The 20,214-nt window shown below is 36.0% G+C and overlaps 3 protein-coding genes across 6 annotated transcripts in view; all 3 read right to left on the minus strand.

The window, feature by feature from the left end:
• The window catches only part of LOC106962000 (uncharacterized), a gene marked incomplete at its 5' end in the record, with an annotated part of 46,827 nt that extends 45,168 nt beyond the window's left edge, over positions 1 to 1,659 (minus strand). The window contains 4 exons of the mRNA XM_015056136.1: positions 264 to 383; positions 478 to 772; positions 1,165 to 1,427; positions 1,593 to 1,659. Coding sequence (XP_014911622.1) covers positions 264 to 383; positions 478 to 772; positions 1,165 to 1,427; positions 1,593 to 1,659 — 745 coding nt within the window. The remainder of the gene's footprint in view (positions 1 to 263; positions 384 to 477; positions 773 to 1,164; positions 1,428 to 1,592) is intronic.
• Positions 1,660 to 6,347: 4,688 nt separating this feature from the next.
• On the minus strand, positions 6,348 to 14,174 carry LOC106962006 (Fc receptor-like protein 5). 4 transcript variants are annotated; one of them, XM_015056146.1, is made up of 12 exons: positions 14,079 to 14,174; positions 12,055 to 12,087; positions 11,129 to 11,401; positions 10,488 to 10,757; positions 9,734 to 10,030; positions 9,311 to 9,490; positions 8,525 to 8,773; positions 8,219 to 8,344; positions 7,870 to 7,932; positions 7,724 to 7,783; positions 7,297 to 7,356; positions 6,348 to 7,058 (listed from the first exon to the last, which is right to left on the minus strand). In XM_015056146.1, exons 1-12 carry the CDS (start codon positions 14,110 to 14,112, stop codon positions 6,964 to 6,966), a joined length of 1,740 nt encoding a protein of 579 aa, XP_014911632.1. In that variant the 5' UTR covers positions 14,113 to 14,174; the 3' UTR covers positions 6,348 to 6,963. The 4 variants fall into 4 exon arrangements, with proteins under 4 accessions (XP_014911632.1, XP_014911630.1, XP_014911631.1 ...); XM_015056144.1 differs by having other exon boundaries at positions 6,350 to 7,058; positions 9,311 to 9,574; positions 14,079 to 14,172; XM_015056145.1 differs by having other exon boundaries at positions 6,350 to 7,058; positions 9,311 to 9,574; positions 9,734 to 10,027; positions 14,079 to 14,171.
• Positions 14,175 to 16,121: 1,947 nt separating this feature from the next.
• Positions 16,122 to 20,214, minus strand: part of LOC106962007 (uncharacterized) — a 15,877-nt gene continuing 11,784 nt past the window's right edge. The window contains exons 6-12 of the mRNA XM_015056148.1: positions 17,550 to 17,660; positions 17,448 to 17,463; positions 17,278 to 17,360; positions 17,038 to 17,088; positions 16,895 to 16,954; positions 16,746 to 16,805; positions 16,122 to 16,311 (exon numbers count right to left, since the gene is read on the minus strand). Of these exons, the coding sequence (XP_014911634.1) occupies positions 16,232 to 16,311; positions 16,746 to 16,805; positions 16,895 to 16,954; positions 17,038 to 17,088; positions 17,278 to 17,360; positions 17,448 to 17,463; positions 17,550 to 17,660 (461 nt within the window). The 3' untranslated portion in view covers positions 16,122 to 16,231. The remainder of the gene's footprint in view (positions 16,312 to 16,745; positions 16,806 to 16,894; positions 16,955 to 17,037; positions 17,089 to 17,277; positions 17,361 to 17,447; positions 17,464 to 17,549; positions 17,661 to 20,214) is intronic.

Consider the following 20,214-nt stretch of genomic DNA (forward strand, 5'->3'; position numbering starts at 1 on the left):
GTGTGTGTGTGTGTGTGGGGGGGGACAAGGGAGGATTTTAGCATTAATACTGTCAACACCTTTTCACATTACAGCCACATTTTCAAATTTAATAAATATCAACATACTTGATACAGACAGACTGATGGCTTCACTCCACTGCGTTGAAGAATGCGAGTCGTCTCTTCTTCTACACTGACACATGTAGTCTCCACTGCTGGACTCAGAGACACTGAAAGTCCAGTCTTTACTATTTGTCCTGTGTATATTTGACCCATCTCTACTCCATTCACACGTCCACTCAGTGGTTTCTCCTCCCTGGACCTCACATGTCAGAGTGATCATCTCACCACTGAACATCTGAGGCCAGTTTGGTCGTCGAGTCACAACAACCTTGTTGGAAACTGTTTCCATCAGATATGAAGAGAAACATTAATTCACAAGAAAAATTGTTATTCAGTAGATTTAGTTTATGACTGTTTTCAGGAAGAAACTCACAAGTTATCTCTATGGTAACGTCATGGCTTCGATGGCTGTAGAATGAGGGATTTCCTCTCTCTCCATCACACATGTAGATTCCTCCTTGTCTCACAGTGATATTTCTGTTTTCTTTATTATTTGTGTTGATTTCAACTTCAGGTGAATTTTTGGTTCGTCTGAACCATTTGTATTTCCATCCAGCAGAGGGCTCCACTGAGCAGCTCAGTGTCACACTGCCCCCTACTGGTATGGTTGTTGGACCTGCTGTCAATGTGGCTCTGGGTTTATCTGCTGTTATGGAAACAAATATTAGCTGATTTTATATGAAAAACTTTAATTAAACAACTGTTGTAAAGAGTGATGCTTCTGTCAAATAAGTAGATATGTGAAAAAGCTGTCAATGCATTTTATTGTCATCTTTACCTATTATACATACATAGTTAACTCTACATTAAACCACCCATATACTTGAGGTAAAGTAAGTAATATTTCCTTTCAGTTGTTGCTCTATTTGTAACTTATGACTGATTTTACTTTATTAAACCCAGTTATTTACATATGTGTCATATTTCAAACACTATTTTATCAACAAATAACGCTGTTTGAAATTATGAAATAAAATACAGTTAACAAATGCAAGGTTTTAAGGCTGACAGGCATATGACACTTTGTAGTTCTTTAAAATATTCATGTCTTACCTGAGACAATAACAGTGACAGCTTTACTGCACTTTGAGTGAGATGAGCTGCTCATCCTGTAACCACAGCACTGAAATTCACCACTGTAACCAGTATCCAGCTCTTGAACTCTGAAGTTTTTATGTGGCTGATGGGGGAAAAATTCTTCACCGTTCCTTCTTAACTGGTAATACCAGTCAGAGTCTTTTCCTTCATTCATGTCACAGATAAATGTAACAAACTCTCCGGCATAAAAAGTCGACCAGTTGGGCTCAATAGTCAGCACAGCATCTACAACAGAACCAACATTCAGCACGTTTCTCTTTTAGTTTGTAACAAAAACACATCAAGATAAAAATGAAAAGATAAACTCAGAATAACATCTGATATAAAAGATCAACTGGATTCTGCTCCTGAGAGGATAAATGATTAAAATAGATTAAAAGCTGAAGTTACCTTGAGTTTGTCCACAGCAGATTATTGTGTTCAGCACTGAAATAAAGGTTGAAAGTTCATCAGCAGAAATAATAAATTAAATTAAATCAAAAATCTTTGCCCCACATTCAGCTATGACTCTGTTTATGTGTTTAACAAATGCAACTATTATAAAGATATTGAGTATTTATTTGTTCTGATAAAAATAAGATCAAATGTTTTAGTTTATTGTTGTTTTGTCTGATGAGTTTAAACTTTATTTTATAAACTTCACACCCTGGCTGAAGACAGAACATCTGGAGACGTTCTGCACGGCTACAGAAACTTCACACTGGTAAAAAAGTGATCAAAATTTGTAATGAATAATTTGAGGCTCTTGTATCAGATCATGTTTCAGTTTTCATTTTTGTTATATAATATTTTTATTGCTCCACATTAGTTGTATGAGATAAAAAGTTCTGTGCTAAAGTCTGATTTTTACAAAAAGCAGCTTTTCAAAATTGTCTGCACAAAAATTTATGTATTAGTAATTTTTCCCTTTAGTAATGTAGCAGTAAACACATCATGAACAAATAGTTATAGTAAGTAAAGCTACAAAATTACAATGGAAGATAAAGTAGATATTACAGCAGACTAGATGTCAAAGATGGTGTTGTTCTAATGAGCATCATCCATCCAGATAAAGTGGATCTACTTACAGAGTGAGACCAGAACACTGGGTGAGGTGTTCCCCATCCTGACCTCAACCTCAAACCAGCTGTTGCTCTGCTTTGCTCCAATAATCTTCCTTTCATAACATGCTGCCCCTGAAACGTCTCTAGAGAAATGGAGCCGTCTGAAACAGGATCAACGTTTTATCTGAGAATGAAGGACGATGTTTATTTTAAACACTGACATCACTGCACTGAGTTTCTGCTGTGATGTTTCCGCTCCAATGATGAGAAGTTGTGGTGAAAAAAGAACAGAACTGTGTTTTTTTTTTTTTTTTTTTTTTTTTTACTTTTTAGGATTCAGATGTAATTAAAGGAAAAAGATGTTACATCCTCTGATCTTTATCAGGTCATATTAGGTAAATTCCAGGTAAACAAGAGTCATTTACCAAAAGGCTTAATGAAAACAAATTAATTATATAAGTTTATTTTGCTTTTGCTTTTAGTGAAAAACATAAAAATAAAATTCACTTTGAATAATCTGTAAACAACATGATTGCAAGACATGAATAGCTTTAATGGTTAACCCACTACTTGGTTTGTGTTTTGTGCAAACTCTCTGGCAAACAAACCATAAAATCCCCTTTTTTATCTAAAAACAAGTGATGGGTGAGAAAGATCTCATCTACAACAGATATATAAAGTCTGTAGGTGTGAAAAAAACAGACATGAGATCAGACGCTGTGAAATAGTTTACGGTACGTGGAGTTAAAATAGATCTAAAAAAAATAATCTCTAAAAATGTACAGAGAGTGAAAAAAAGTTTCCGTGTGTTTTGTTTATCGTTGTTAGGTTGTGAGACAGGAAGAAGGATGGCAAGGATTATTTTCAGCAGAATTATCCTCTAAGAATAATATCAGTCAAACCTACACCATACATTGAACTTTAACTTGATCCTAACTTTAGCTTCATCTACAATATGTCATATCTTAATTTTTTAACTCGGCGTAAAGAAGCCGTTAGCAGCTCTGCTAACCCAGCATGTGTTGTAGCTGTGAGGTCGTGGAAAAGCATTTGGTTTTCTGACGGCATTTAATTCGTAGTTTTCTGCACTAAATATTTCACTTTAGTCCAGATCTTCCACCAAGAGACGAGGAGACATTACAGTGTCCTGCAGAAACTCTACAAATACAATTGCAAATGTGCTGAGCTTCATCTTCAGTGACGTCCTGATCAAGAAGTGTTGACAATAGAGACAGGAGTTCTCTTTAATGGTATAACAACTCAGCATCGCAGGCTGCACAGTGGCGCAGTTGGTAGAGCTGTTGCCTTGCAGCAAGAAGGATCTGGGTTTGATTCCTGGCCCCGCTCTTTCTGCATGGAGTTTCCATGTTCTCCCTGTGCATGCATGGGTTTTCTCCGGGTACTTCTTTCCTCCCACAGTCCAAAACCATGTCAGGTTAATTGGCCTCTCCAAATTGCCCCTAGGTGTGAGTGTGTGTGTGCATGGTTGTTTGTCTCCCTGCGGCAGACTGGCGACCTGTCCAGGGTGAACCCCGCCTCTCGCCCGGAACGTTAGCTGGAGATAGGCACCAGCACCCCTCCCGACTCCACTAAGGGACAAGGGTGTAAAGAAAATGGATGGATGGAACTCAGCATCGCCCTCTTGTGGCTTTTGAATACAGACTGCAGGCTGTTGAAGTCGGGCACTTTTTTTCCAGCTGTTTTAATTTAAATTTTACATTCATGTGATTAAAAAAGTGCCTCATTTATTCTAGTTTCAGAATAAATCATATGTGTTTCAAGGTTCTCTGAGCTTAATTTGAAGCAGCAGAATCCTGCAGACACACAAGTTTCTACCTGGCTGGATCACCGGACAACCAGCCCTTTTCTGGAACTCTGAAAAAAACAAACAAACAAACAAAAAAAAACAAAAAACACTACTTTATACCACCACCGGCTGGCTACTATCTGTAAGCACAAGTCACTGACAGAAGAAGTCTTGAGGGGTTATTTTATTTTATTGTCCCTTGTTCCTGAGTTACTCAATAAAAAAATAATTCTCAAGTTTTGTTTAAAAAAACTATATTTTTTTAATTTGATTAACAATCACTTATTTTTGTCTTATGAAGTGAAAAAGTTTTTTGCAGAGCATAAACTTTTATTTGCGCATGTCAGAAATTTTTGGTTGAGAGCCTAAGTCTTCGGTTGTGATTCCCAATCTTTTGGTTTTGATGCTCCGTTTCTTTGGTTGAACTCACAGAGTTTTGATTGATGGAAATATGAACATCCTGGGCGGGGCGTAAAGACGAACTTTGTAAGACGTGTCCCTATTGGTTAGTGCTGACTAACATGGATGACTGACTCTCTCCCACCCAAGAACTCTGTCCCGAACTGCAGAGTTGTATGGCAAGCCGTTTTAACATAAATTCGGTTTTACCGCCCTTACGTTCCAGATATCTCAAATTGTTTTGTGACTAGACGTTTTAGCGATTTAAGATATCTCTAATTATATTTTGACTAGACAAAATAACTATTTGAGATATCTCTAATTACATTCTGACTAGTTGAAATGACGTCAGACTTACCATTGAGTTGTATGGAGACTTCAACTCAAGATATCTAAAATGAATTACTGACTATCTGAAATACACATTTCAGATATCAACAATTAAATTATGATTAGCCATAAAGTAAATTCAAGATATCTCGATTTTGGTTTTGACAAGTCATAATTCTAATTACAGAAACCTCTAATGACTCTATAATTCAAGACATCTTAAATGTATTTTTGGATAGTAGATATGTAGTTTTAACTAGTGAAAACTAAATTAAAAATATTTTGAATTGTAATTTTGACTAGTCAAAATTAGTTTTAAGATATCTCTAAATAAATTCGAGATATCTTGAATTACACAGCATTTCTATTTAAGATATCTTAAATCGACATTCTGACTAGTCAGAATGACATTACTGATATCTTGAATAAGTACTCTGTCTAGTCAAAACGTCCCTGACTTACGTAGCAATTTGAGTTTAATAAAACAATGAAAAATAGAGAGAGAAAAAAAAAGGTTTGAAAATGCTCCACTTTCATGTTGAAAATGGTTTGACAATAGCAATTTTAGCTTTTCAAAGCTGTTTTTAAGTGCATTCGGTTCGTCAGAAATTAATAAACAGGAAATTCTTTGCAGATATCAGAAGCAGTCTTATAGTTTATTCAGTTTTGCTATCTCCGCATTTCCAACATTGCCGAGCTCTTTCTAATTTGTGGCATTTACTGACAATTTTGTGCAGGAAACATAAATTCAGACACATAAATTCGGTTTCGTCTGACTATCCGTAAATACATTCCATGCATTTTGATTAGACAAAACTACATTTTGACTATCCGGAATGGTAATTTAAGATGTCTGCATTTACATTCTGACTAGTAATAATTCAAGATATCTTCAATTACATTTTGACTAGTCAAAAATTCCTCTTAAGATATCTCGAATTACGTCACTGGATCTGTTATTTGACGGGACATATATACGTAATCACGATTTAAGATATCTTCAACACAATTATGACAAGTCAAAATTACAATTTTAGATATCTGAATTAAGAATGACGTGAAACCCCCTTTGTGGTGTCCAAACAGAATTTTATGTTTTCTGCCCAAAACTGTCAGTAAAACGTCTAGTCACAAAACAATCCGAGATATCTGGAATGTAAGGGCGGTAAAACCGAATTTATGTTAAAACGGCTTGCCAAAGCACCACACGTCAAGCGACTGTACAAACAGATTATTTATTTACCAAGCACATAATGAGTGCTGTGGATGAGGAGAGGCAATGTAACTCGTAAATACATATTTTTCTTCCAGATGCAAAATGAAAACCAACCTGGTAGATCAAGGGCCGAAGTGGAATATTCATATAATTTATGTCTTTTTTTTTTCTTTTTTTTTTTTTTTTAGAGTTAATTGCGTATGCGTCTTGTATTCAGTTTTATTTCTAATTATATGTAATTCGTAGTTCCCTTCGAAGGAGCAGCGGAATGACAGCGGTGATGTTCAAACATTTTGATTTTGATTTTGCTGCTGACATCAGGAAAAAGACGGGAATGTTATAAAGAACAATCAGGAAGGGAAGGGGAAAGATGGCCTTTAATGTTTTTATTTTTTTAGTCAACGCATGCAGATGAAAAATTATTTCACACAAGTTAACAAGATACCGTTAGGCAAACAAAATACAAGAACAATCTGCCAGAATAAATCCAACCACATCAGTAAGTAATGAAACTTAACAGCAAGTTCAAATGCAAGTTTGGCAGTTGTGTAGTTATCTTAAATGGTAAAACAATAAACTCATTACAAATTATCATGCAACAACTCACCCATTTTAATATAGATAAATTAGTACAAACTTGACAATAAGAATGTATTTTAGCTGATTCATTCATCTTAAAACATACACAGTGTGTTTATCATGCGCAACATTGATTTAGACGTTAAAAAGAAGATTTTTAGTAAATAAAACAGTTGAGTTTTTTTGTTAAAACAGAATTTTTCCATAGCACGCAGAAGCTACGAGCTTTATAATATGTTTTTCCACGTTCAAAAACTGCTTCTGTCACAAACTTGCAATTGAAAAGTATATAGGTAAGCTGACCTGAGCATGTTTAATCCAAATTTTGACTCGTGTAATGAATCAAACAGATTGCATTGAGTTTAATAGATTGTAAATTTATTCAGCTCACCCTACATCCTGCCTGGTAGCACTGTTATCCATGATGGGTACTGATTTGATTACAGAATAAATTACATCTGAGGGTGGAGGACTCAACTCTCCTGTAAAGAGAAAGACTTATTGAAAACACAATACGAAGTCTAATCTTGTATAAACAATAAAAAGTAGGTAAACTTGGCAAATAAATCTTCCATTATTCAAATCATCATTGAGATTAATAATCCCTTTTCCCATGATCTGGAAATCTTACAACAATATTCTTTGAATGCACATAAAATATTTTAATATATGTAAACAGAGAGAAAGATTAAAAAACTGAAGATGACGTGCAGGTTTTACCTTTCCTCTTTTTCTTGGCTTTGTTCTGCTGGTTGATGTCATCATATTCCGGAATCAAATCTGAAACAGAAAACCCATTCAATCATCTGACATGTCTGGATTAAATACCAATAATTACCATGTTGATAAGTGATAGGAAATTAATAGGGATGCAGATTTTTGTTGGGGACTGTGGGGGAAAAAAAGCATGTATACACCACTGCAACATGCAAACTGCATGCAGAAAAGCCTCAGACTGTAATTTAATCCGGGCCGTCTTGCTGGGATGCAACAGTGTAAACACATACGAATTAAATAATCTCTAAAACTCCTAAACTGTGAGTCTCATCTGTCATTTTCCTTTAGTTCTAATCCAAGAATCTGATAATCTAAGCAGTGTGACATCATGAGACATATTTCACAAATCGACGGAAGCAGCCGACTGTACCTGCAGCTCCTCTTTTCACTTCAGAGTAAACGGCGCCCTCTTCTGTTTTCGGAGGCCTTCCTGCTCCAATAAACAAAAAATAAACAAAACAAGAAGGTGGCGATAGGATGTAAGTAATTATGTTGCACATTGTGTTTAGAACTCACTCTTCTTTTCAACGTTTTTCACTTCAATCTGAGCGTAGGTAACTTCTCTGGACTCCTCAGGGGCTGGAATATTTAAACGTTTTTAGATCAGTTTCCTAGATAAATGAATAACTTAATTTGGAATTCTGAAAAAAAAAATCATATTTGACATTGTCATAAACTAGATTTAAGTTCTGCTGTGAAAGAACAGAGTTGCATTTGTTCATTTCATTCTGGTTAACTCCATAATTTGTGGTGGAGCTCAACAAGATGAAAATACAATAAAGTGAATACAAATGTCTATTTCTAAAAATAAAAAAAAGCATAAAAACAAGTTGGATGAATGAATGTGAGGAGAAAAAGGTCTCACCTTTGGAGCGTATGTAATAAGACAAAAACAACAGGAGAATAATGAGAAGGATTCCACTAAATGGTCCAACGATCAGCAGCACATTGGATGAAGAGCTGAGAGGAGCGGGAAGGTTTACAAGAAACACTGAATTGTGAGAAAAGAAAGAAATGTTATCCAACTGTAGGTTTTACAGCAATTGTCAGAAAAAACATGCAAAAATCTACAGCGCATTAACACAAACATCCTCAATGTTCACCTTGTTCCTCTCTAACATTTAAAAGCTTTTAATGAATAAAATCCATCAAATATTTTCCTCCTCCTCACCTCTAACAGACATCCAGCTCCTTGGTGAATCTTTTCCTGAACGTTGACATTTGTAGAAACCTTCATCTGACTTTGACACTGCAGAGATATTCAGCTCCCCTCTGCTGTCATGGCTGAGGAGTTTATCATTATGATAGAAAAACACTTTGGAGAGAAGTTGTTGTTTTTTATCTCTGCAGCTCAGAGTAACAGGATCTCCTTCAGTCACAGGATGAACAGGACTCAGCAGGAGAGGAGCAGAATCATCATCTGTTAAAAAAAAAAAAAGTAAGGGATTTTGACTTTTTCTTTAACATTACAAATTAAATGAATATGGGGAAGCAATAAAAAAGGAAATTATGAAGTTACTTTTTTTTTTTACAAATCTACACCTGCTACTTTAAATGTTTCTGTAGGTTTAGTGATTAATTATTTTTAGCTTTTTAAACATAACAGCTGTTTACATACAAAGCATTAAATCAAACTAAACTTTCTCTCCTTAAATCAGTTACAAATACTAAAAACTAACCATTTGCCATAGTAATTCAAAAATATACATATATGTTCTTAACACTAGGTGGCAGTGCAGTATTCACTGTAATGACATGACAAATAACAATGGGCACTTTAGCAGCAAAGATTCGCCAAGGAGCTGGACGTCTGTTAGAGGTGAAGAGGATTCAAATATTTGATTCATTTTATTCAGTAAAAGCTTTTAAATAAGCTCATACGCTCAGTGTCATACATTATTTACACTGAAATAGCTTTAAAAAATAATAATTAAAAATAAAACAAATAATAACATACTCTGTAAAGTGATGTTTACTGCATTGCTGAATTCTCCCAAACCAGACTCACACCAGAATATTCCACCATCAGACCAGTTACTGATTATGGATTGTTTTCTTGTTCCCCAGTTGGATGAGTTCAGAAATGAAGGCTGGCCCGTTTCTGAAACCCTCATCAGCCTCCAGTCAGCAGAGTTTCCTTCACAGTGGAAAGAGACCGAATCAGAGCTGAAGTGTTGAACTCTGTCAGGATTCACTTTGAGAGAGGATCCAGGATGAAACTCTGACAAAAGAAAAAATACAAAAAACACAGTGAGATTTTAAAAATACATCTGAGTCTCATTATAGGATCCTTCTTAATTTAGAGCTAATAAGAACTTTAACTGTAAACCTTAAGCTGTGCCTTCATTCGACTGATGAGAAAGACGGGGAAAAAACTGACCTGCAGACCACACAAATTTCGGTTTGCTTTTCACAGCTTGTTCCCCTCGTCCTGCTTCACAGACGTATCCTGTGGTATTTGTCTGTCCATGAATATTATAGGAATTCTCTTTAGTCCCATTGATGCTACCAGGCAGCAGCTCATAGCTGTAGGAGCTGTTTGGTGGATCAGGAACAGCTTTATACCAGAAGAACCTCCATCTGGCAGACGGTTCTTCAACCTCACAGCTCAGAGTCACTGAGGCTCCAGGACTCAGCCATGATGGAGACACAGAGAGGACAGGGACAAGTTCATCTGCTGAAAGAGATTTCAATGAAATCAAGAGGATCCTTGTTTACATTTTTTATTGCTCATTTATTTCTTAACTTTGTTGCTGGTTTCTTACTAAAACACATTTGGAGTCATTTTAACTGCTTATACTAGTTAATTTAATAACACACAAACTGACTCACCGTTATAAAGCTATAGTGTGTTGAACAGAAGTTAATCATTCAAAAAAGGATATTCTCTTATCAAAAAAAAAAAAAAAAAAAAAAAAACCATACTAGTCCATTTATGTACCACAACCTCTCTGCTGGAGGCAGACTGAACCCCAAACCTGAGGATGCTGTCCACCGTTTTTGCTATCACAATGTTATTTAAAGTCTTATGCAAAACGTTTTAAATGTATATTTATTAATACATTCTCATTGTTAAGAAAAAGTAGACCAAATTACTGCGAAATCATTTTAACAAATGAAACGGGCCAACTTACATACAGTTAATGAGAAAGCATCACTCCACTCTGTAGAGGAAAACCTGTCTCTTCTTCCTCTGCAGCTGTACGCTCCGCTGTCAGACTGTTTGGCTCCGGAGATCCTGTATTCACCTGAAGATGCTGTTTTCTCATGCGTCTTGTTTTTTCTCCATTCGTAGGTCCAGTTAATTTGTCCACCTCCCTGGATTTCACATCTGATAGTGACCGTCTCTCCTCCGTAAATCCGAGGCCACTTGTGGTCAGAGGTCACAGTGGCATTAAAAGAAACTGAGATACAAAAATATATGATTAGAAAATATTCCTACAAATAAGTGAAGATATTGTTACATATCAACGTAAAACAAGAATCAATGCGATGACAAAGAGTTATTTGATCAGGGAAGTTCTGATTGTCAAACATGAAACATTCCCAGAATGAAAAGCTTATGTGCAACAACATTCCTAATATTTAAGTAAAATATACATTTCTTAAATAAAATATATGATTTTTATGATTATTTTGGCCCAGGATTGTATCACACACTATCAGAGGTGTGTGTGATGTTCAAATAATCAAAATGATAATTTAATAAGAATTTAACATTCATTTTGGTTCACAAAGCTTTAGAAAACTGTTAGTTACAAACAACCAAACTTACGGGTTTCCTCAATAGTGACCATGTTGCTGTAATTTGTGTATGAAACTGAACCTCCTTTTCCTTCATTTCCTCCTCTGCAGCTGTACAGACCTCCTTTTGAGAGATTGATGACTTTGTTTGCTTTATAGTTCCTCATTTCCTGACCTTGAGACGACTCGGAATCATGTCTGTACCAGTGAATAATGAAGCGATCTGAATTATCCACAGTGCAGGTCAGAGTTACACTGCCCCCTGCTGGTAGAATAGTTTTATCTGCCGCCAGTTTAATTGTCCCTGGTGTTAGAGGAAAAACAAAGATTCATCAGTCATTGACAGATACCCAAATATTTGATCTACCAAAAATGAAATAGAACAAAAGTTTTACTAATAAGTGTTTTAAGGAATGTGCTCTTAATATACAGTAAGCCAGTGCAAATGCAGTTCAGATTAATTAAAACTAATATTTAACAAATTATCCTTGTTTAGAGTTTATTAAATGGCCGTGTTTATAGGAAACAAAGTTCATTCAAATCAGTTTATTCATATTTAGCCAGTTCACAACAAACGCCATCTCGAGGGACCTTGCAAATTAACAGGTGAGGCTGTGGTGGCAAACAAAAATATCTTAAGGAAGTGAGATTATTTGCACAATGGAACAGAGCATTCTCATTGGCTGTGCTGTTGGGTGATGAATCGTTGTCTTCGCACCTTTTCATGCGAGACGTTCTGCTTTCAGGATAATTGATATGTAAAAATGTTCATTTATTATTTCTATTAAAATATGTTGTTGCTAAAAAAAAAATATATGTTACTTTGCATAAGCGAGATGTTGCTCTGAGCAACATGAAGACAACTACTCCATGATTAAAAATGATAACGATACCATAGCCAACTGAATGCCGACCATAAATCACATTTAACAGTTAAAAAGAAGAGAAGGATCTCACCTTCAGGATGTCCATAGGAAAACATGCTGAAAACTGTAATAAAGATTTACACATAATTTATAAGTAAACAAACAATTAAGATGAAATTTCAAAAGTTTTCATTCTTTGGTCTCTTAACATTTTTTTTTCCAAATTCTTTCTTGTATTCAGCTCTATTCATCTTTGAAATCCATTCAGATCACCCATACTGTTTATCTGGTCCTGAAGAAACAGCATTACTACGGCCCCCACTGTGAGGATGGTGCATTCAGGGGGATGTAGAAAGTCAGTCATCTACCACACTGTGCTTGTTATGCATGACAAGTTTGGGTTCAGCGCTGCCTATATGCAGGTAAACACATAATTGGTTCACAAGTTATGCATCTTCCTCACTGCTACTTCTTAGCAAACCTGAAAGTCAGGTAATCAGTATATTTATGTACAAGATGTCCAAAAAACAAAAGACATTAAAACATGTACATGCTGCCAGAAACACCTGGAAGGAAACACAAAACCAAATCAGAGCACTAAAAACAAGACTTTTATCTGAAAAGTGGCTCCAAACTTTGTCGTAGCTTGAAGCTCTGAATGGAGGTCTGCTATCGGCTGCTTGGAAACTCACCTCACAAACAAACCAGGTGGGTTTTCTATGCAAGTCTAAGCACATCTACTCACCCTTTGTTTGAAGAGGAACATTAAGGAGAACATGAAAATAGATTAAGCTATTTTGAATAAAAGGTGAAGAAAACATTTCTAGCCAGCCGTTAGCTAGCTAGTTGGCAATAGAAGCTAAATGAAGAACAATGGCAAAGTTATTGTGATATTTCTCTTCTAGGCTTACATGAAGTCAAACCAGTGGCTGGGAACTAGTAGAAAATGACAGAGCTGCATATCGCACACGAGAAAATGCCACGTTGCCATGAATTCAACACAGACGATTGGACTGATTGAAGTGGGACCCAATAGAGTTAAAAAGCCTGTAGCGGCCAGACCTTTGAAACCTTTCAAGCATGTAAGCAGTGGTGGCTCTTGCAGCCCCTTCCTTCTGCTGCCCCTTTACCAAATAAAAAGCCAAAAATTATCTGAATTTTGTTTTTTGCAGCAGAAAACCATTAAAGTAGGTATCCCAGTCTCTCAGCACTCAGCAGATACATTTACTCCACTGCATATGTTTACAAGCAGCAGCAAAAAAATGTCAGGTCACAACTGATAGAGAAGGCATATTTTATTATTTTCTAGTCGCTTTTTAATGCCCCCCTGGGCAACTGCCCATGCAGCCCTTATCAAAAACTGTCACTGCATCTACAAAAACGTTGAGCGAAACACCAAATGATCTGCATGGAGGTGTGAGACGCTGTTAAAATATAACTTTTGTTACATATCAATAAAACACAACCAGCCACCAACCATGATGATCTCTGCAGCATATATGATTTTTTTATTATTATTATTTCAATCCCTCAACTTCGGCTAAGAAAATGCAAAAGCACCACCTATTTGGCCATAAATCCATTTGCACCATTGTTCATAAATATAAAGCCACCTGGAAGCTTGATAAAAACACTTCTATGACAGAATGGATCCACTTAAGACACGCAGGGAAGCACTTCTAATCCTTCTCTGTTTATGACTCGGTCCAAGTAATTAAAACAAGCAAACCCACTTCCACATCATCAGGGTTGTTTAGCGGTTCTTTCAAATATTTCTTTGAAAAATGTCAAACCCCTTTATCTCAGTTTTCTTCCACGTCCAAAGTACATACCGTGTTAATCTGTCACGTGAAATACAAATACAACATAGAGCAATTAATAATTTGTATTACAATTTTATTCTATATTTCAAAAACTAAGCTTAAATAAATAAACAAATAGCTTTCTCTTGCCTTCTAACTCAACAACATGACTAATGATTAAACTAAACTGCTGGGGAAAATAATAAACATATTAAATAAAAACTGTTTAAAAAACTAAACACACCTATGATGCAATGCACCTTCTTCTACAGGTAAGACATTCTGAATTGTTGCACAATATCTCAGTACTTACAGAGGAAGCCCATCCAGAGCAGATCGTGCTGCATCCTCACAGCCAGACTTACTGCACAGCTAATGATTAATGCTTCTGCTTTTCTGTAGATATAATGTTGACCGAAAAAGGAGTTCCATCCGATGCAGAGATGCGGCCATCATGTTTCACACATCAATGCTAAATATATAATGTCTGTGGTTCACCCTCGCGTCTGTGGCTGCGTTTCCCATAGCAGTTTTTAGACATAGGAACAATTTCTGCAAAGCATCAGAAACTAAGCTTGTTGAATCTCTAAAGCTCTGACTGATATAATAAAAAAAATCCCAAATGAATATAGTGCAATAATTGTTTCAAAATGAACTATGCTTTTTTTTGTGCATGCAATATTGGATCCCTTTAATGGCCAAGCTATTAAAATGTTCAAGGATTGTTTGGGGACTAGAAACCAGACTTTTGTTCTCGGTTTTGAAGCTTAGTTCCTCAAATTCACATTTATTTTTATGCTTACTTTTCAGTCAGAACACTAAAGTTAAAGGCCTGCTGTAACCTCAGCATATTGAAGATGTGGTGGGGGCGGTGGCAGTGTGGTTTCATCTCTTATAACAGGAAATCAACTTGAACATGTGACTAAAGTGTATATTTTTCCAGAGCAGTCATTTGGAAACACATATTTATATTGACTAAAGTTTAAAAAGAAATGTGCTGTCAAGTAAAATCTTACTGATCTCAGTTACTTAACATAAGTAATTATGCAATAAAAAAAATAGCCAACTTGACTGTTTAACATTTCCACATTTGATTAGGAAACAAAAAGAGACTCGTGGTTCTTTCCTAGTTTGATATCTGCAGAGTCCCAAGCAATAACATTTACCAACAGACCTGCAATCCTGCAACTAGTTTATAAAAAGACAAGTACATTTTTTTTTGTTTTTCTATACTACTTGCTATATGACCATTTTTTTCCTAATACTTTGAGGATTTCCGAGCACTTTCTTCAAACTTTGCTAAACTTGCACATTAGAGTAGTTGCCCAAGTCCTAAAATGAAGTTAATTTGTCACTGTTTTTTTTTTTTTTATTCTAATGGCCTTTATTTGAAAGTGCTAGGACAGGAAAGTTGGTAAATGGAGAGAGGTAGGACATGCAGCAAAGGTCACCAAGCCAGGAATTGAACCTGTGATGGCCTTGTCAAGGACTAAGGCCTCCTTATGTAGGGTGTGCTTAACCCCTACACCACTACATCATCCTCCTTGTCACTGTTTTTATACGATCTGGTGTCCAGTTTGTCAGCAGTGAAACCAGGGAGCTTAAATAAGGAGGAAAATATTGAACAGAAAAAAAATGCAAGAAAAAACAGATTTTGCTTTGACTTTTTATGTGATCTTGATCTCATGTTTCTTCGAGATGACATGTTTCAAACATTTGGTCACGAATGGCATGAATACATAAACAAGCACACAATCAGCTTAATCTTTTCCATTCGCTCATTTTCACACCTCGACCTCTGAGCCTTGAGGTCGAGGCGGCCGCCACGGCTTGTGGTAGATAAACAGGTTAGTTTCTCTATGAGCAATCGTGATGAGAACAGTCGAGTATCTCACGGAACATGAAAAGCATGTCATTTATTCATCCAGAACTTTAATGATAAAAATACTCATCGCGCTCATTTACCACTAATCACATTTGCTTGAAATTCCAGAAAACCACTTTGAGAAGCAGATGGAAATCCACCAAATTTACACATTTACCTAATTCATACAGTTAAAAAGCAGTTCTTCCATATACAAAAAAAACTTTTGAATTTAAAGGAAATATAAATATTTTTTACATATCCCCGCCTTTACCATTGTACTGTTAAGAAACTAAAAAAAAAAAATAATGCTAGTAATTTTAATTAACTCAAAACAAGAAAAGTTTTGTGTGATTTAATCTCAGAATGAGAAAAACATTTTTACAGCATGTGTAACTAATATAACAAAATAAAGTAAAGCAGAATAAGAAGAGTTGCCAGTATAATAAATGACCGCGAATGTTGAGAGGGATTATTTTAAACACATACAAAGCAACAGCTAAAATCAGTTTTATGAAAGGTTAATATTTGGTTTGTTACAATCGATCCTACAAAACCTGCATGAGTTAGAAGCTGTAGACTGAACTATCAAAGCAGGCAGCCTACATGGTGTTACTGTTCTCTGGTCCAGAGTTGATTTCAGAGTAAACAGCCTCTTCTTTTGCTCCAGGGCTCCCCCTACCTGTGAAAGGACAACAACTTCAATGTACTTAATACACATCCATCCATCCATTTTCTTTCACCCTTGTCCCTCAGTGGGGTCGGGAGGGGTGCTGGTGCCTATCTCCAGCTAACGTTCCGGGCGAGAGGCAGGGTAATAATACACAATTTATTTATTTTTTTACTCGCTTTAAACTTTAAGTTCCTACAATTAATTTTCGTGTAAATTCTTAAATCTATGTACAAATAAGTGAGAAGCAAAAATTCACTTTTGGTTTATTTTATTTTAGAATATTTTATCACGTCTAAATATTTATATTTTTACATACATGAGGATGGCTTACAATGTGTAAAAAATTAAAGCATTTCTATTTTGTCAAAAAAAAGCTTTGTTTTTGTCCAACATTGGTTGATAGCAATGAAAAGTACCATATTGTTAGTTGGACTTCACTGTACCTTCCATTCCAGGATCCAGACAAGAGTAAACAGCGCCCTCTGCTGGTTCATTTGGGGTACCTGTTCAAATAAACACGTCACAATTTAAAAAAAAAAAAGTGATCAAAACAAGGCTGATTTTTTTTCTTTAAGTTGTATTTCTGACTTACTGTCTTTCCCAAAGTTTTTCAGTTCAATCAGAGAGTAGGTTACGTCCCTGGGTTTGAATCCTGAAACATTTCAGGATTTTCCAGATCAGTTCCTTGCATTTGAACGTGTATCAGTTAAATCTGGTGGAAAAGGTGTACTTTACCATTTCCACTGGGCTCTGAGAAGTTGACCGACTCGTAGATATGATCGTCACCTACAGTGCAGGAAAAAACGTGAATATTTTATGAACACAAACACTGTAATCTCTCCATTCTGTTTATTTCAGTAAGGATATTGTAAAGCGTTCCTTACTGTATATGGAAAACGCAATCTTATTGATACAAATGATAACATAATTAAAAATGTCTGCAGTATTAAGGACAAACACTGTTTAATTTCTGACCATGCAGAGGAGAGCTGCTGTCATCAGTTTCATTCTTGTTGAATCCATCATTTACTCTGAATCTGCTTTTTAGCAGCTTCCACCTAAAACAGTGTTGATGGTGTGAATTATTTTCACAGAAATGTAGTAATTTTAGATATTTTTAATGTGCAGTGATGTGCTTTACTGACCCAGGCCAGCGTAAATCTGTGAAAAACAAATATTATTTTAATACTTCATTGTTCAAATCCTCCTACTGCTTTTTATTATACCTTCACAATTACCAATCTCACCTTTGGACAGCCTGTAGTACCACAGTAACACCAGAAGAAGAACCAGGAGGATTCCACTGACAGGTCCGACGATCATAAGGACAGGAGATGAAGAGCTGCCAGGAGTGAACACTGTTACCGGAAAGAAGAACAGTGTCATGTTCATTTTGTTTCATGAAATATAATTTATTTCTTATTCAGTTATGAAAAAATATAGAGTATACATGTAAAAACTAAAATGTAAACTAAAATAAAACTAAACAAAAAATGTCTACAGAAGAAACATTTTGTCAGCCAGCTGAGCAGAATCCCCACCTACAACCGTCCTACTGACTGATGCGTATCCATAGCAACTCCTAAACCTGGACGTCCTCCATGTTCCACCTACGTTCCTTTGAACACACACTACGCTGTTTAAATATGATCATGGAAATGTTAGCAAAAACATAGACTTGTCTTGAATACCATTATCAATGTTAGGTCTAATTAACGTAATATTTCTAACACCCAGATATTTATCTTAAGGGAAAAAATAGTATTTTCTTTAGAAACAAAACAAAATATTTTCCCTACTTCATATTTGCAAATTGTGTCTGTTTGTGGGAAGTATTATCCTAAGTACAACCATTTTTAAAAAAAAAAAAGTTTTATTAGGTTTTCATCTTGTGTGCAGTCTTTAGTCAAAATCTGTTTGTTTAGTGTAGCCACTGTTTCATTTACACCACATCAACAACACATTCACTTCATAGAAAACAATGAAAAAACATCTTGAAAGCATTATCACATATTAGCTTTTTCACTGCAATCTTCTTGACATTCTTCTTCAAAGTAATATATTACTGAAAATATGTAGAATCTCCAGCTATTTATATCATTTCCACATAAATCTTTTCAATTGAGAATAAAATGCATAGGCACAGTTAAAATCAAACAGGAGGGGCCAGCGTGATAATGCATTTTCAATCAGTGTCACATCTGTTTGCGATGAGGCTAACATTGAATTCCCATTATTAGACAACAGCAGAGAAAAATAAAACACTAGTACCTTATCACTTGAATGGAATATAATCAGAATATTTCTACTGTGTTTTGTATTTGCAGATCTCATCTCAGCAACAAGGCAGTTCTAACGGTTTTGAACTGATGGAAGATGCTCTGCTGGTCTTTGGGCTCCAACCAGCTGCCTGGTTTTGGTAAAACAAAATCCTGACTCACCAGACACTGAGATCTTTTCACTCCACCTTGTCACAGAATACCAGTCGTCTCTGTTTCTACACTGACACATGTACTCTTCAGTGCTGGACTCAGAAACCGTCACATTCAGGTCTTTGTAATTGCCCACTTTTACAGTTGTTCCATCTCTCTTCCATTCACACGTCCACTCAGTGGTTTCTCCTCCCTGGACCTCACATGTCAGAGTGATCGTCTCACCACTGACCATCTGAGGCCACACTGAAAAAAGTGATTTTGGAGAGTGGTAATTATGATCTAAAAAAAATCATATAAAATGTAATAGATTTTTTTTCAATTAGCTAAGGAATTATAAAATAATGGGTAAATTATACATATGCTACCCATTCGTTAACAGTAAAAACCTGTTACATAGGAAAATAGGGTAAAATATACCCCCGAATCTTGAGTCCGGTGCACGCGTCCTGATCCACACTCCGTACCAGTAGGTGGCGGTAATGCACAACATTAAGTTGCTTGCCAACCGCCATTAAATCAAAAAGAAGAAGAAGTCCGTTTTTGAATGAGCGGGACAGGGAACTCTGGATCCTCACTCCATACCAGTAAGTGGCGGTAATGCTACTAGTAAGTTTGTTGCCAACCGCCAATAAACACAACAAGAAGAAGAAGAAGAAGAAGAACTCTGGATCCTCTCTGCCATCGAACCGTGAGCTGAAGGTAAGCTATGTGTGAATAATAGCGCGAAGGCAAATTGTAATATTTGAAATGATGAGATATTTCACTTCACTTATATTCAATATGCATCTGTGTAACATGCCATTACTTGAAATCAAAGTTTGAATCTGTCCCTGGCGCCACCATGACCGTTAACTGTCTGGACAACTAAGTTGCAATGAAATGTGTTCGCGGTGTGCTTTTTACAACATTAGCTAGCATGCATGACTGTGTCTGACCGCTGGTTTTCAGGTTAGAAACTAGTCAACTCCAGCTTTATTGATATACGTGAATTAAAAGTGAAATAATTTGTAAAGAATTGCTTTGTTGTGAACAAAGTTGAGCTCCTTACCAACTTAAACTACCCTTTTTTTAAGCAGTTCGGTCTTACTGTATGCAATTCTCTCCCCACTCTCCACTAACAGTCTTTTCACTAAATTGTATCTCCCTACAGACACAGAGCATTGAGGAAAAAAAAGGGATGCAGTTGTCTGCTGCCTCATTAACTACCTTGGTGAAAGACAAGAAGATATTTTCCATGACTGCCAGGTATGTCATTGATAACAGATGATTGATTAACTCAAGGGATCCTCTCCACTCCTTTCCCCTCTCTCCCCTTTTCCTTTTATCTTCTAATCACTCCCCTTTGGTCTCCTTTAGATAAGTTGAAATGTATTGAAACAGCATCTTCAATTAAATTAATAATGTTTATCTTCTTTGTTTCTTTCTTTTTAACATGTAGGAATGTAAGGACTACACAGACAAAACAATGAAGGTGATC

Source organism: Poecilia latipinna, unplaced genomic scaffold (assembly GCF_001443285.1).
Source record: "Poecilia latipinna isolate Pla-1442-1.1 unplaced genomic scaffold, P_latipinna-1.0 Scaffold1360, whole genome shotgun sequence".
Taxonomy (NCBI): domain Eukaryota; kingdom Metazoa; phylum Chordata; class Actinopteri; order Cyprinodontiformes; family Poeciliidae; genus Poecilia; species Poecilia latipinna.

Excerpts from the sequence above, each read along its gene's own strand:
- LOC106962006 (XM_015056144.1), bottom strand. The coding sequence starts at position 14,112 with ATGCAGCACGATCTGCTCTGGATGGGCTTCCTCT. Across the intron at positions 12,088-14,078 it reads GCTCTGGATGGGCTTCCTCT|TTTTCAGCATGTTTTCCTAT; the intron begins GTAAGTACTGAG and ends TCTTTATTACAG. Across the intron at positions 7,059-7,296 it reads AGCCAAGAAAAAGAGGAAAG|GAGAGTTGAGTCCTCCACCC; the intron begins GTAAAACCTGCA and ends TTCTCTTTACAG.